The following is a 15,603-nucleotide window of genomic DNA, read 5'->3' as shown; positions in this document are numbered from 1 at the left end:
TTTCCTCTTAATAGTTGCGTGAGTACACTGTTATAGGTACAGTTCTCACTGTGGTTGGACAGCACCATTTCAGATTACAGGTGGGAGTTCATTTTGATGGAACCCTTCATACACAAACATTCTTTGCACATAGAAAACAAGCATGTCAAAGAGAAGGCAAGTCTAGAATCCTCCTGACATGCTAGTTTACTGTGTTCAGGGATTCTCCCCCCCCCCCCGCACAGTCCAGACACACATTTTCCACTTTAGTGAGAACTAGGCTAGACTGTGAGATGCATGTAGAAAGGCAGTCATGGCAGTTTTCCCCTCTTCCTTTCCCTTTCCACCAAGATCCAAGAAAACCCAAGCCTCTCCAGATGTTGTATGGAGCTGTGTGTGTGCAAAGCAGGAATATTAGCCCTGGAGCAGAAAGGCAATTTGAAGAATACATGTTCTTTGCTTTAAGATGGGTGGGGAACCTCTTACCAGTCATGGCCCCCCAAGGGATCAAATATGGCCCGTGAGACCATTTATCCCAAACCACGCCCACCCACCCATTACCTGATGTTGCTGATGGGCAGGAAGACAGGGTCTAATCCTGCCTTGGCTGCCTGTTCCTCTTCCCAGTAGAGAACAAGATAGTGCAGCCAAGGCAGCAGGATTTAATCCCTGTTTACCAGCTGTGGTGCAGAGTGGTAAGCAGCGGTAATGCAGCCGAAGCTCTGCTCACGGCCGGAGTTCGATTCCAATGGAAGGAGGAAGTCGAATCTCCGGTAAAAGGGGTCGAGGTCCACTCAGCCTTCCATCCATCCGTGGTCGGTAAAATGAGTACCCGGCATATGCTGGGGGGTAAAGAAAGGCCAGGGAAGGAACTGGCAATCCCACCCCATATATACGGTCTGCCTAGTAAACGTCACAAGACGTCACCCTAAGAGTTGGAAACAACTCGCACTACAAGTGTGGGGACACCTTTACTTTTTGCCAGCTGAATGGGGATTAAATATCCTGCCCAAGCCTGTTGAAGTCAGGCGCAGATGAGGTGGTGTGCTTTTCTTTAATTGGTTTAATGGAGAATTTAATGGGAAGACCACAAGCAGAACCTGAGCGCAAGAGCACTTTCCCCTCCCCCAGCGACTGGTGTTTAGAAGTATACTGCCTGTCACCATGGAGGCAGAAGATAACCATCATGGCTAACTGCCATTGATAGCCTTATTCTCCATATATTTGTCTAATCGGCGTCTGTGTTAGAATTGCTTTTAATATGTTTTTAAACCTTTTTTAAAGTTTTTAAAGCTTTTAAAAATATTTTTAAAGATGTTTTGTTTTATATTTTAAAGTCTGTTTTTATGATGTTTTAAGGTATTTTTAGTCCTTTTGTTTGCTGCCCTGGGTTCCTACTGGGAGGAAGGGTGGGATATCAATCAATCTTATTTTAAGGCCATCCAAGTTGTTGGCCATCACTTACATCTCACTGCGTGAGGAAGCACTGAAGGAGAGTATCGATTGGTGGGCTCCAATCCTGGCAGTTCTGTTTACTGTTATTGATCAATCCGCACAAATTCCAGCTGATTGGAGATTTGCAATTGTTGTACCTATTTTGAAAAAAGGAAATAGAGCTGACCCGGCAAATTATAGGCCCATAAGCCTACTGAGCGTTATTAGTAAGCTATATACCAAACACCTCCTTGATAAATTAACTACCTGGTTGGAGGAGGAGAGAATTCTAGCAAACGAACAAGCAGGGTTCAGGACAGGGAGATCTACCATGGATCAAGGGCTAGTTCTTCAACACCTGGCCGAAAAGTCTGGGTGTCATCCTGGACTCCCAACTGACAATGGAGGCTCAGATAGCGGCAGTTTGTCGGACTGCACTCTACCACCTGTCCCTCATTCGCAAAATCTGCCCCATCTCCCAAAGTATCTTTTACCAACTGTAGTTAGTGCCTTGGTTCTTTCCCGTCTGGATTATTGTAATGCTCTATATGCTGGTCTCCCTTTGGGAACTTTGCGTAAGCTTCAACTCGTCCAGAATGCGGCGGCTCGACTCATTAAGGGCTGCCATAGGAGAGAACACATCACCCCAATCCTTCGGGAACTTCATTCGCTCCCGATAGTGCTGCGGGTGAAGTTTAAATTACTAGCTTTAACTTATAAGTCCTTTTTTGATGCTGGTCCAATCTATCTGAAGAACAAACTCTCTCTTCTTGGAGCAGATGGGCGGACAAGATCCTCAGCCGCTAGACTTTTTGTGGTTCCATCTATCAGAGCGGCCAGATTAAGTGGTACTAGGTCTAAAGCCTTCTCCATTGTGGCTCCCACGCTGTGGAACACTTTACCGGTTGATACTCGCCTAGTCTCACTTCTGTGTTTTCGGAGGCATCTGAAGACATGGCTCTTTGTACAGTCAGATGAATGAAATGTGCTATAGTTAGGTGGCTAAGGGGGTGGTCTGATATTGGGTTTTTTACTGTGATTAGTATTTTTATTATGTACCTGTTGATTTATATTTTGATATGTTGTTTTGTTCTATTCCTTTGTATGTCTCCTAGAGTGACAGGTTGTCCTGTCAGATAGGCGTCGAATAAATTTTAGATGATAATAATAATAATAATGTTAGGTCCAAACCCAACACGCAAGCCGTCACTGTCTTTCTCAGCTCGCAAACACCCGGGAAGGTGCGGAGTTGAGCGCAATTATCCACTACCAGAGGCTATAATAATACACACACACAATATTTACCTTTGCAAAGGGGACCCAGTGCCTTCAAGCAAGATGCTATTCAGAAGTGGGAACCCCATTTATTGAATAAGCAGAGAGTTATATAGTTTCCCCAAAGATAATAAAACGGGGGTTTATGCGTCACTACATTCAAGAAAACTGCTAGTCGTAGTAATATCAAAACATTAGAAATGGGGTGCTTGAGATAAGAAAGCTCCAGATGTTCAGTTTTCTACTAGACAAAGTAACAATGTAGATAGCAGGAAGGGGGTGCTTGGAATAACAAAGAAAGGCACATCTTGGTTTCTTTTCAGCTAGGGGCTTACATAGGTATGCGGCCTTGAGATAAGCAGTACAGTTGGAAGAGAACACAGTTATTTGCTGTGTTCATTGATTTCAAATCGGCATTCGATTCAATCTCCAGGGACAGACTTTGGCTCAAACTAGGGAGTACTAACATTGATAGAAGGCTGCTATATCTAATTAGAAGCCTGCATGAGAATACAAGTTTAAGGGTTAGATCTGATCGTGCTGGGCACTTGTTGGCGCACGTTCCCACCTTTAACGGGGTCAAACAGGGTTACATCCTTGCACCCACTTTATTCAACCTATATTTTAACTCGATAGTCAACCACCTTGCACTCGTAAATTCTCATCCCCCCAAACTGGCTAATAGACCCCTGTCCATATTACTATGTGCCGATGACGCTGTTCTTTTATCTCAAACCAGTGTGGGCCTTCGTCGTCTCTTGAGGGCACTTGCTTCCTACTGTAAGGAGGAAAGGCTGACAATAAATTATGATAAATCCAAGGTTCTGATCTTCACTAAGAAGAAGGCCAATCACCGATGACAAATAAATGACCATCGGATCCAGCAGGTTACTGGGAATTACTTTCCACTCTACTGGTTCCTGGAAACCACAAATCACCAATTCCATCACGAACTCACAGAGGAATGTAAAGGCATTGTTGTCCTTCTTCTACTGTAAAGGAGGGCAACATATTCCCTCTGTGATACAGGTGTTTAGTGCCAAGGTAATAGCACAAATGCTGTATGGTGCGCAATTCTGTGCTTTTGAGGATTTTGTGGCCTTGGAAGCTATTCAAACTAAATTTCTTAGATCCATACTTGGCCTCCCTCCCTGTGTACCTAACATAGTTGCTCGCCTTGAGGCCGGTCTTATTCTTTTAGAGTCCCGTGTTTGGATCTACAGATTTAATTACTGGCTCAAGATGATCTTTACCCCTTTGGGGTTGGCCCCTCTGACGTTAGAAGATTCTTTTCAGACCAAGTGGAAGCGGTTACTATATAATAAAATTTATGCCCTTGGCTTTTCGCCCGAGGCGCTTATTGAACTCGGGTTTTCTAAGGCCAAAATGGCTATTCTCCAATGTATTAAGGATGTCAAACTCCAAACTACTTTAAGTTTGGTTGCGGCATATCCTAACCCGGGTTTGAATCGTAGAGTTTTCTCTCTTGCGCCCTATCTGGTAAACTTAACAGTTGCTAAATACAGGAAGGCGTTCACACTGGCTAGACATAATGTCTTGCCCTCTGCTTTGCTTGAGGGCAGATATAATGGAGTCCCCTACTGTCAATGGGTCTGCCCATGTGAGAATGGGGAGGTGGAGACAATAGCGCATGTCTTTCTGTACTGTTGTTCTTATCGAGATCTCCGCCATGTTTTTATCACTCCCATCTTACAAGCACTTCGAGAGGATTCTGAAGCTGGCTATCTTTCTTTCCTGTTAGCTGATTGTAATCCAATGGTCACCATTAAGGTAGCCAAATTTTGTGCAGCTGCCATTATTTGCAGGAAAAAGATGCTAGACATGGAGTAAATATTTTAACTGTCAAATATTCTTTTATTCCCATGTTTTTATCTTGCGGTTCTCTCTGTAAGATGTAATTTGTGTATGGTATTTATACAAACTCGGCTGATCTGTGACCGAAATAAATTTTATTTATTCATTCATTCTTTCACTTTCTTTTGTCTGTCTTGAATCTTCCAACATGTAGCTTCACAAGTTATAGTGTTATGGGAGAGAAAGAAAAAAAATTCTTTATCCACTTTCTCCATGCCATGCACAATTTTGTACATTGCTATCATGTCATCTCTTTCTCGTCGTTTCTCTAAACTAAAAAGCCCCAAATGCTGCAACTTTTCATCATTGGGGAGTCATTTCACCCCTTGATAATTTTGGTTGCTCTTTTCTGAACCTTTTCCAACTCTACAATATCCTCTTTGAGGTGAGATGACCAGAACTGTACACAGTATTCCAAATGCAGTCTCACCTTAGATATGTATAAAGGCATTATGATATCATCAGTTTTGTTTTCAATACTTTTCCTACTGATCTCTAGCATGGAATTTACCTTTTTCACAGCTGTTGTGGAAGGTTGATGCCTCAAGGCCTCATTCCTGGTCATTCGCTGCCAGTTCAGACCCCATGAGTGTAAATGTGAAATTAAGGTTTTTTTATCTCAACATGCACCACTTTACATTTATTTACAATGAATTGCGTTTGCCATTTTGCCACCCATTTACTCAGTTCAGAGATGTCCTTTTGGAGCTCTTTGCAATATCTTTTTGTGTTAATAGCCCTGAATAATTTAATATCAGAAAATTTGGCCACCTCACTGCTCACTTTGTACTTTAGATTGTTTATGAACAAGTTGAAAAGTACAGGTCCCAATACCAATCCTTGGGGGAACGCCACTTTCTACATCCCTCCATTGGAAGAACTGTCCATTTATTCCTGCTGTCTGCCTCCTGCTTCCTAGCCAGTTCCTGATCCACAAGAGGGCCTCTCCTCTTATTCCATGACTGCTAAGCTTCCTCAGGAGTCTTTGGTGAGGTACCTTGTTGAAAGCTTTTTGAAAGTCCAGGTGGACACTATGTCCACTGGATCACCTCTATCTATACGCTTGTTGACACTCTCAAAGAACTCTAATCTGTTAGTGAGACAGGATGTACCTTTGCAGAAGCCATATTGGTTCTACTTCAGCAAGGCTTCTTCTATATGCTTGGTTATTTTATCTTTAACAATACTTTCTACCAGTTTTCCTGGGACGGACATTAAGCTAACTGGCCTGCAATTTCCAGGAATCCCCTTCCTGCTGATCTGTTTTTCAAGACTGGTATTAAATTGGCCACTTTCCAGTCCTCGGGTATGGAGGTGGATTTTAAGGACAAGTTAACACATTTTTGTTAGAAGACCAGCAATTTCACCTCTGAGTTCTTTGAGAACTATTGGGTAGATGCTTTTTATTTAGTATTGAAACAAATATTCTTTTGTTAAGGGAGAGCAAAATGTATATACTGATTGAAGCATATTAGTTTTTAAATTATATGGATATATAGGGCTTCATGGATATGCTCAGCACTGGCAAGTGCACTTTTTAATTTGGTGAGAATTCCCACCATTCTCTGAAGCCCAGAGAAGGATGAAGAGAGCCTCAGAGAGGTGTGAAAAAGTGAGATGTCTTGCTGCTTTCCCAGCCATTTCCAGACTCCCTTCAGCTAGACAGAAGGGTGATGATTTGCCCTCAAACTTTTGCTAGACTGCCAAGGTCAGCCAAAATTTGCTGAACCCCAGCACATTGATGGATATATTAGTTGATTCTGATGCTCAGTTGGGAGTATGACTTACTATATAGGTGAGACACTTACATTATCAAAATTGCTCTGAACTGAGAGTTTTTAAATGCTGTTACCATGGAGTAATTAAGTTCTATACTATATTTACAGAAAACAGAGAAGATATCAGGAAGAAGAAGATGATGGATTCTTTGGGCCCACTCTTCCTCCTGGCTTTCAAAAACCAGATGAATCCCCAGAAAGGTAATTCAGATGGAGACATGGTTGGACATATCTGTATTAATTTTTTCAATACCTAGAAGAGCCACTAGAGTTCTGCAGTGCTTGAGAGGGAGTGGTTACAAACTACTTGAACCAGTGTGGTGAAATAGTTAGGATTTTGGACTAGGGCCTGGGATACCAGGGTTCAAATCCCTATTCAGCCATGAAGCTTCTTGGGTCAGTCACCAACTGTCAGCCTCACAGGATTGTTGTGGGAATGGTATGGGGAGACCCATGTACCCCACCTAGGAGGAAAGGTGCTTGTCATACAGATTGCTCATTTTATAATCTGTCATAACTGAAAAAGGTAAGAACTCCTACAGTGGAAAATTGGATGATCCAAACTTGGGGAAATAGTAAATATGATAAAATTAACAATTCTCATCAGAGTAAGAGAAGCAGCCTTATTGCTTTGTGTAAAAGTGAAGTGTGTTCATAAAATATTGGTGCAACAGAATACAAGAAAATGCAAATTTATATATACTTTTAAGGATGTTGTAAGTCACTTAAGTGATTATATGTATATTCTGTTTGAATAAACGGTATCGTTGGAATACATTGTATAAATTATTTAGATCATTAACGTATCTCTTCTTTTTTGTTGTAATTATATTTTGACTGACTTGAACTTTGATTGGCAGTTATAAAAAAACTACAGGTGGCATGGAAGGGATGTGAATGCAATAATAAATAAAAATAGCCATCCAAAAGTTGAAATAAGTTGTGAAACTTGGAATCGTAAGTTATCTGTCAAGTAACTTTGAGACTTTTTTTATAAAGCAACTGATAAATGTAATTCACAATAATCTGTCTCAATCTAAAATATAAGTACATGTAATACAGGGGCCACCACTGGCCATGGGTGTCAGTGTGCCTGCTAGTAGCTGCTTTGGTACCTGTGAAAGGGCAACTATCCCCTCAAGAATTCACAATGCTTGAAAGACTGCTTTTCCTGCTCAGTTCCTATTTGCTGTGGCTTCACCTCACATTGAACATATCCCCTTAAACATGCCCTCACTTCATTGGATGCTAGGATTGTACACCCTCCCTTTCTTTCTGAAGAGAGGAGAGGTGGAAAGAGCTTCTCTCTGTGAGCAAGAGTGGCTGATGTAGCTACCTTCCCCCAATTGATTGGGATAGCTGATTGGAGGGGGGTATGCACACACTACTTTTATGGTCTTGCCTCTTTTAGATGTGGTAGCCATTTTCTGTTATGCCACACTTTCCAGCAGTCATTTTGTGTTATGCCCCAGTTCCCATGGCAGCGATTTTATGATTGGTGCTCATAGCACTTTATCAAGATTCCAGACGTGCTCACTGTCCCAAAAAAGTTGGCGACCCCTGCTTGTAAGAGGAAAAAAAGTTAAGTAAAACCTTTTACAGATATTAGAGGTAAAGTTTCCATAAGGCTCAGTTCCTCACTTTAGACCTATCAGTGCAGGAATACCAGTTTCCTGAACTGTCATTCAAGTGTGAGTTTTAGGTGAACTAAGCTGCAGTGGCAAGAGTGTCCAAATCAACCCCATGTCTATTGAGCATCCACATAACAGGAAGCCCAGATTTGATCCTCACCAGTGAGTCTTGACCTTTTCCCAGAGTTCCTATGATAGACCTGTGGATTGTGTTGAGATAGTTAACTCAGCAGGCAAGCTTCCTCAGCCATTTCTTCCATAAGGTGAACCTGTTGTTTCTAGGCATCCCAACAGAGGGGCACTGCTGCTACTGCTATGAGTTTCATAGCTGGAATCCCCAAAGGATAGAGAGCCCAATCATTCACTAGGAAGAAAGGTCAGAGGCTGACAGCGTTCTCTCAAATCTAGCAGAGCTGGCTCCTCTACCTTTTCTGAGATGGGAGGTTATGGAAGAAATTCATTCCTTTCAGATGTAACATAATCTCGAGTTACTGTTCCACCAATGGAGATCTATACTTCAACAGATTTGTGCTGAATATAGTCCACCATGGGTACACATTGGTAACGACACCAAGGACAGAGTAACTTATTTGCCAAGTTCAATGCAAAACTCTTCAGGGTACTACTAATGATCTAGCACCTCTTTGGCATTCATGCAATAAAGAAGTACCATTGGTAGAAAAGGAGCATAAGTGTATTCTCAATATTCATGGTAATGAAGATGAATGGTACTGTGTGGGGTTCTGGACATCAAGGAGCTGAATAGATTGCTGAAGTAGGAGTGGCTCTAGATGTTGGTGTCCCCCAAGACGTCAGTGGAGGACTTATAGTAACATGACTTCCTCATTTTCAGAAGCCTAACTATCAGCAGTTCACCCAGTCAGCTATAGTTCTTTAAGGTTTGTGTACAGCAGCAGGCAGTTTCCATACCACCAGCATGAGTATATGCCAAATATTCCATTAGTATTTTCCCCTAGCATCTGTACCACCAGGGAGTCATCTGTTCATGCCAGGATAACCTGTCCATGCAGACCCTTCCCAGGGAACAAAACATCAAGAACACTGAAGCCTGGCTGAGACATATCATGGGCCATGAAGCGGACATAATGTTGGGAACATGAGTCGCGTGGATTTTCTTGTTCAAAGGAAACGGGAAAAGAACAGCTGGAAGGATTGTGCTGTGCTGCAGAGAAGCATTCCCAAAACCACCAGAACCTGACATGGATGTGACTACTTGAGATACAAGAATGATGCTGTTCTTTTGGAGGAACTGTAGCTCAGTGGTAGAGCATCTGCTTTGGATGCTGAAGGTCCAGGTTCAATCCCTGCCATCTCCTGGAGACTCCTGCCTGGAGACCTGCTCCTGCCAGTCAGTAGTGACAATACTGAACTAGACAGACCAATGGTCTGACTTGGTATACAGCAGCTTCCTAGGTTCCTATGTTGTTCTTTAACACTGCTTCAGCATGAGTAACACACAGCAGGTTGTTTTCCTGAATTATCTCAGAATATCTTTAGTAATGGTGTTGCTGCTGCTTGACGTATGAGGCTAATGTAGTGCCAATTTGAGTCCCAGCTGGAGGGCTTGGGATCAAGGTCATCTTCTAGTTATATCTGCAAGGTGACGTGGAGTGCGTTCTGCAACCAAGTTGTGCAAGCACAGGGACAAAGTTGGCCGCAAACTTTGAGCCCCTAGTTGTTTTCAAACACAACCATGCTTAGCCAGTCAGTAAGCTTCCTAAAGGTTTTCTTGAAACCTTCAGACTAAGGGGTCTCATTGGGGAAACCTTTGAGGCAATCATGTCTGTCCCACTCAAAGATTTTTGTTTTGGTGGCAGTGATGATAGTCCAAAATATTTCAGAGTTGGAAGCTTGTCAGTAACTAAGAAGCTCTGGACTTTTCACAAGGGAACTGTTTGGCTGTGGACTATGATTTATGATAAATGAGATCCTGCTGCTTTCAGATCCATTCTAGTAAGTAGGAATGGTGTGGCTTGAATCTCAGGAGAGTATAGTTAGGATGTTATAGTTGGGCAGTTTCTTTGTGTCTTCCTTTGGGTAAGAAAGTGTCCAAACCCACTCTGGCAAAGTGGATCTGAGCTCATTTAGTGATGGGGGCAGTCACTCCTTTAGTTCTTAACATCAGTATATGCACTCCAGTGCATATGTATAGGGTGGCTGTTTAGACATCCATTTCATTAGATATTTTCACGTATACCTCTTTGCCATAGCAGATTTGCCAGTAGTTCATAATTTGCCTTTTGTTTACTACTGTACTAGTTTATATTCTGAATGGTAGGGGAGGGAAAGTTAACACTTGCCTCTTCAGCTGCACTCTCCAGGAAGATAACTGTCAAGCCTAATTGCTGATGGGGGAGTGTGTGTGTGTATATGTGGCTGTGGCATATGCATGTGTGCCTACAACAGCTTCTCCAGTTTGTAAATGTGCCCATGGGCCCCAAAAGGTAAACAACTCCTGGGATAGAATGCCATACTATGTGTGAATTTTCATTCTCCCTAGAAAGTACCAATTTTACTCTCCTTCAGGATAGTAGGGAAGTCTATTTCAAGATGTGAAAGAACAGTGAAAATATTCCTAGTTTACCATTCCTTCCTTTCCTGGTTACAGTCTCCAGGAAGATCACACCCCTCACAACAGTTAGGCTTGAAAAATTCTTCTTTGAAACCTAATTTAATTTGGGGTGATTGGACCTTGTGGGTGCCAGAGGAGGCCTTTGTAGGTTCAGGTGCATCTGTGGGCACCTGTTCAGGTGAAATAAAAGCTTCATGTTTAGTGGGAGAAATTTTGATGTAGTCAGAACGGCTTAGGTGAGTTCAATGCAATGCCTCATGGATATATTCCATACCTTTCTTCTCTGTCTACCTTTTTCAGCTTTTCTTCAAAAGTTGTTTCTTGTTTGGAAGATAGGTGGCTTCAGTACTCATGACACAAAATGACCTCCAGGGCTGTGGAGTCGATACGCCAGACCTCCGACTAGGACTCCGACTCCTCTATTTTTCTGCTGTCCGACTCCGACTCCTTCATAAATGGCAAATGTATATTAGCTAGTAATAACAAATTTACTGTAGTAAAATGGTAGCACAAGGCATTTCATCACCACCACGTGAATCCAGAGCTTTGAAAAGTTATGTTTTTAAACTCCAACTCCCATCAGCCCCAGGGATTCGGCTCGTGGGAGTTGTAGTTCAAAAAAGTAACTTTTCCAAGCTCTGGATTCACGTGGTGGTGATGAAATGCCTTGTGCTACCATTTTACTACAGTAAATTTGTTATTACTAGCTAATATACACTTGCCATTTATGAAAATAATAATAATAATAAATTTAATTTCTTCGTCGCCTATCTGGCCAATGGCCACTCTAGGCGACTTACAAAATTATTAAAATACAATTAATAAAATACAGTAATACAATAAAAACAATAGATCTATAACAACAATATTAAAACTGGGTAGGAGGCATTACAATTATATCGATTAACCCTCCCCGGATACCCCGAAGGCCTGCTGAAAAAGTCAGGTCTTTAAGGCTTTCCGAAATACATTTAGGGAAGAGGCGTGCCGGAGATCTTGTGGGAGGGAGTTCCAAAGAGTGGGGGCTGCCACTGAGAATGCCCTCTCTCTTGTACCCGCCAATCTGGCTGTTTTTGTTGGCGGGATTGAGAGAAGGCCCTGTGTGGCTGATCTTGTCGGGCGGCATAATTGGTGGCGTTGAAGGCGCTCCGTGAGATAAACTAGGCCGAAACCGTATAGGGATTTAAAGGTCAATACCAACACCTTGAATTGGGCTCGGAAAACAACTGGAAGCCAGTGTAGGTCGAACAACACTGGTGTGATGTGATCTCGGCGGTGACTATTCGTAAGTAGTCGAGCCGCCGCATTTTGTATCAGTTGTAATTTCCGGACCGTTTTCAAGGGTAACCCCACGTAGAGCGCATTACAGTAGTCCAAACGAGAGGTGATTAGGGCGTGTACCACCAGTGGGAGCTGATGAACAGGAAGGTAGGGTTGCAGCCTTTGTATGAGGTGTAGTTGGTACCAGGCTGCCCGGCTCACTGCCGAAATCTGAGCCTCCATGGACAGCCTGGAATCAAGCACAACCCCAAGGCTGCGGACCTGGTCCTTTAGGGGTAAACTCACCCCATTGAACTTCAGGTCAATGTCACCCAACCTTCTCTTGTCCCCCACAAGTAGTACCTCGGTTTTATCAGGGTTCAACTTCAGCTTGTTCCTTCCCATCCATCCACTCACGGATTCCAGGCAGTTGGACATGGTCTCCACAGCCAACTCTGGTGAAGATTTAAACGAGAGATAGAGCTGAGTGTCATCCGCATGAAGGAGTCGGAACATTTCTACCAACTCCGACTCCACCCAAAATTGCTTCCAACTCTGACTCCGCAACTCCGACTCCACAGCCCTGATGACCTCTTTAAAAGAGCTATATCTAGGTTAAATTAAATGCCATTCCTCCTGAGAATTAAAATCCCTAATTAAATACTAATTTTATGATAGTGGAAGGGTTTGTTTTTAATGCTTTCAAATGAATGGCTGTCTACATGGAAACTGGGATAATTTCATCACCCTATGTAAATTGCACTGCTTTTTAAATTAATACATAGTTGTGTTTGTAAATAAGACAGCATTATTTTTTCATACCGAGGAACAGAAGAGGCTTATTCTTTAAGCTCCATCCACCAGGCTGGGCTGTTCAGACAGTTATGTTACGTTTTATTTCTAGGCCGCCTTTTGGCCAAATAGGCCCCCAAGGCGGCTTACACACAAATTAAAATACAAATACAAAATACAAATAAAAACAATACAATTTACAAAAAAAAAATCAAACTAACAAAATGCTAACATTTCTAAAAAACAAGAACAGTGAGTAACAAATATGTTTAGTAAATAAATGGATGTTTTACCCACTATGACCTCATTACCTGTCCAACACTGACTTTATACCCAGCAGGATGCTGATTTCATAAGATGTAATAGGCTTCAGGGTTAGATCCTGAGCTTCTCTTGAAGCAAGAAAGATCTGGGCAAACCAGTCATATTCTGTGCCTTGTATATACAGTTTGTATTAGTGCTGTCTGGTGGCAACACTCCCCAGAGTTTGAGTAAGGTTCTGGTGGGTTTGACTGCTGAAATCTAAGACCCCATCCTCAAAGCATTGAATGGAGGTGTGGGCTCCCCCTCCATGATGTTGGGCAGGATTCTTTTAGTGGCACTCTGGTACTTGAAGTTCTGGCTGTTATCAGTCCCATATTGAAGAAGCTTATTGTAGCTAGTAAGGCTACAAGGTACTCTGGTCTTGATCATTTCAGGACAATTTGAAATGGCTACCCTAGAACACTGGCAGCCGGCATGCTGTCCTCCAGATGTTGTTGGCCTACAGATCCCATCATCCTTGACCATTGGTTGTTCTGGTTGGGATTGATGGGTTATGTAGTCCAAGAACATGTGAAGGTTACCATGTCAGTTACTGAAAGTACTGTTGTGAGATGTCCTTGTCTGAGGAGATTATTGATTCTAGTTGAACCTCTTATAGAGCATGAGCAGAGACATTAAGAAAGGAGTGGTGTGATGGGAGTTACTGGGATAGAGCCCAGAGTATATTAATTCTGGTTAATATACTCTCAATGGCAAGTGTGAAAAGGCCATACCAGAACAGTTCCCAATGAGGTCCTTTACAGCAGGCTCTGGCCCATGATATTTATTTTTGTCAGATATATTTTATTACTATAGTGGGGGATCTTGTACAGAATGATTGCAAGAACAGTGAAAAGGAGGGGGACTGCTGTTTGGTTGCCAGTCATCTTTTGGGACTGTGGGTGTGAAAAAAGAAGAAAAAACTATGTCTGTCTTTCAGCAGCTAGATAGGAGTGATGATTTAGAATGTAGCTGATGCTTCTTAATTTATGAAAGGAATCTGAGGTAGCCGATGTTGCAGGGACTAGGGCTTCTTCTCTGGAACTGAAAGTTGCAACATTGTATTTGCCAAAAGAAAAGAAAATGTTTAAGGCTGCAGTCCTGTGCACCAACATCTGTGCAGAGCTTGGAAAAGTTACTTTTTTTGAACTACAGCTCCCATCAGCCCAATCCAGTGGCCATGCTGACTGGGGCTGATGGGAGTTGTAGTTCAAAAAAGTAACTTTTCCAAGCTCTGCATCTGTGGCTGTTCAGATGTTATTGGACTCCAGCTTCCATCAGCTCCAGCCAGTACAGCCAATGACCAGAGATTATAGAAGTTGTAGTCCAGTAACCTTTGGAGGATCGAAGGTTAGGCACACCTGCTATATGTGCTTACAAGGAGTAAGTTCCATTGGCCTGAATGGGGATTACTTCTGAGTAGATAAGTATAGAATTGCTATGGGCTGCCACTGCTGCTTGCTTTGCTTCACTTGCTTGCCTACTCCACCGCTGATCCCCTTGCCCAAACCCCCCCTACCCTTAGAGCTCGCCAAAAGCCTCTCTCAATCCTTCTCCTCTCCCGATACCAGAGATGCAAAGAAATGCCATCTCCATCTACCCTCATGCCCCCAGACCTTCCCAGTGTCCCTCTTCTCTTAGACCTGGCCAAGCCCCCCACCCCCATTTTTCAGGTTGTCAAGCCTGTGAACTGCAGCCTGATTTTTATGTATATAGACACTGAAGGGCTACACATTTTATTCAGAGAACCTCTGTGTTCATACTCAAGAAATTAATATTTTAATTAGCTGCTGAATTGTTAAATTTGTAGATAAAATCTGAGGTTGTTTATAGGAATGCAGTAGCTCAGAAGCCAAGCTTGTATTCAATGTCTGGCAGGCAGGGGCATCAAGTGAATGTTTTGGCAATTCTCAGAATCAGGCCCAAAGCAGAGCCCATCATGACCTCTACATTTCAAGCTGAACTTATGTAAGAAAACTCAATGTGCAGCTAAAGTGTTAAAAATGAACATATGCATGCAGTCACGCCAGGATTTGGTTTGTAGGATGAAACAGACTTAGAGTTGGAAGGGTCATCAAAGATCATCTAGTCCAGCCTTTCCCAACTAGTGGACCACCAGTTGTTATTTATTTATTTATTATATTTCTATACCGCCCAATAGCCGAAGCTCTCTGGGCGGTTTACAGCATAAAAACATCCAGTATACAATTAAAAACATATATCAAACACATTGAAACAATATAACAAAATAACTAAACATAGTTAAACACATGGACACGACAGACACAATCCTAAAATGTTAAGTATAAAAACGTATTAAATCAGTTAAAATATTAAGCTGTTTAAGATGTTAATGTTAAAATTACTAAAATTAAGATTGTGAGTGATAGATGTAGGTGTTAAAAGTAGATATTAAAATGTTAAAATGCCTGGGAGAACAAGAAGGTTTTTACCTGGTGCCGAAAGGATAACAACTCCCATCAGCCTCAGCGAGCATTGCCAATGGTCAGGAAAGATGGGAATTGTGGTCCAACAACATCTGGTGGCCCACTAGTTGGGAAAGGCTGATCTAGTCTAACCTGCTGATGCAGGAAATCCATGGCTGCAGCATCCCTGATAGGTGGCCACTCAGCCTCTGCTTACAAATCTCTCACAAAAGAGTCCATTACCTTCTGAAAATGTC

General features: G+C 42.4%; 1 protein-coding gene and 1 non-coding gene across 3 annotated transcripts in view; both read left to right on the top strand.

The window, feature by feature from the left end:
• The window catches only part of GPALPP1 (GPALPP motifs containing 1), a 39,296-nt gene that overhangs the window by 2,881 nt on the left and 20,812 nt on the right, over positions 1-15,603 (top strand). For both annotated transcript variants that reach the window (XM_061629872.1, XM_061629871.1), the window contains exon 3: positions 6,450-6,542. In XM_061629872.1, the coding sequence (XP_061485856.1) occupies positions 6,450-6,542 (93 nt within the window). The remainder of the gene's footprint in view (positions 1-6,449; positions 6,543-15,603) is intronic.
• Positions 9,236-9,309, top strand: TRNAP-UGG (transfer RNA proline (anticodon UGG)). Its single transcript has one exon. It is a non-coding gene; the product is annotated as a tRNA-Pro (tRNA).

Source organism: Rhineura floridana, chromosome 5, assembly GCF_030035675.1.
Source record: "Rhineura floridana isolate rRhiFlo1 chromosome 5, rRhiFlo1.hap2, whole genome shotgun sequence".
Classification (NCBI taxonomy): Eukaryota; Metazoa; Chordata; class Lepidosauria; order Squamata; family Rhineuridae; genus Rhineura; species Rhineura floridana.
The sequence above is the reverse complement of the archived record's forward strand: the minus strand, read 5'-3'. Positions and strand labels throughout refer to the sequence as shown.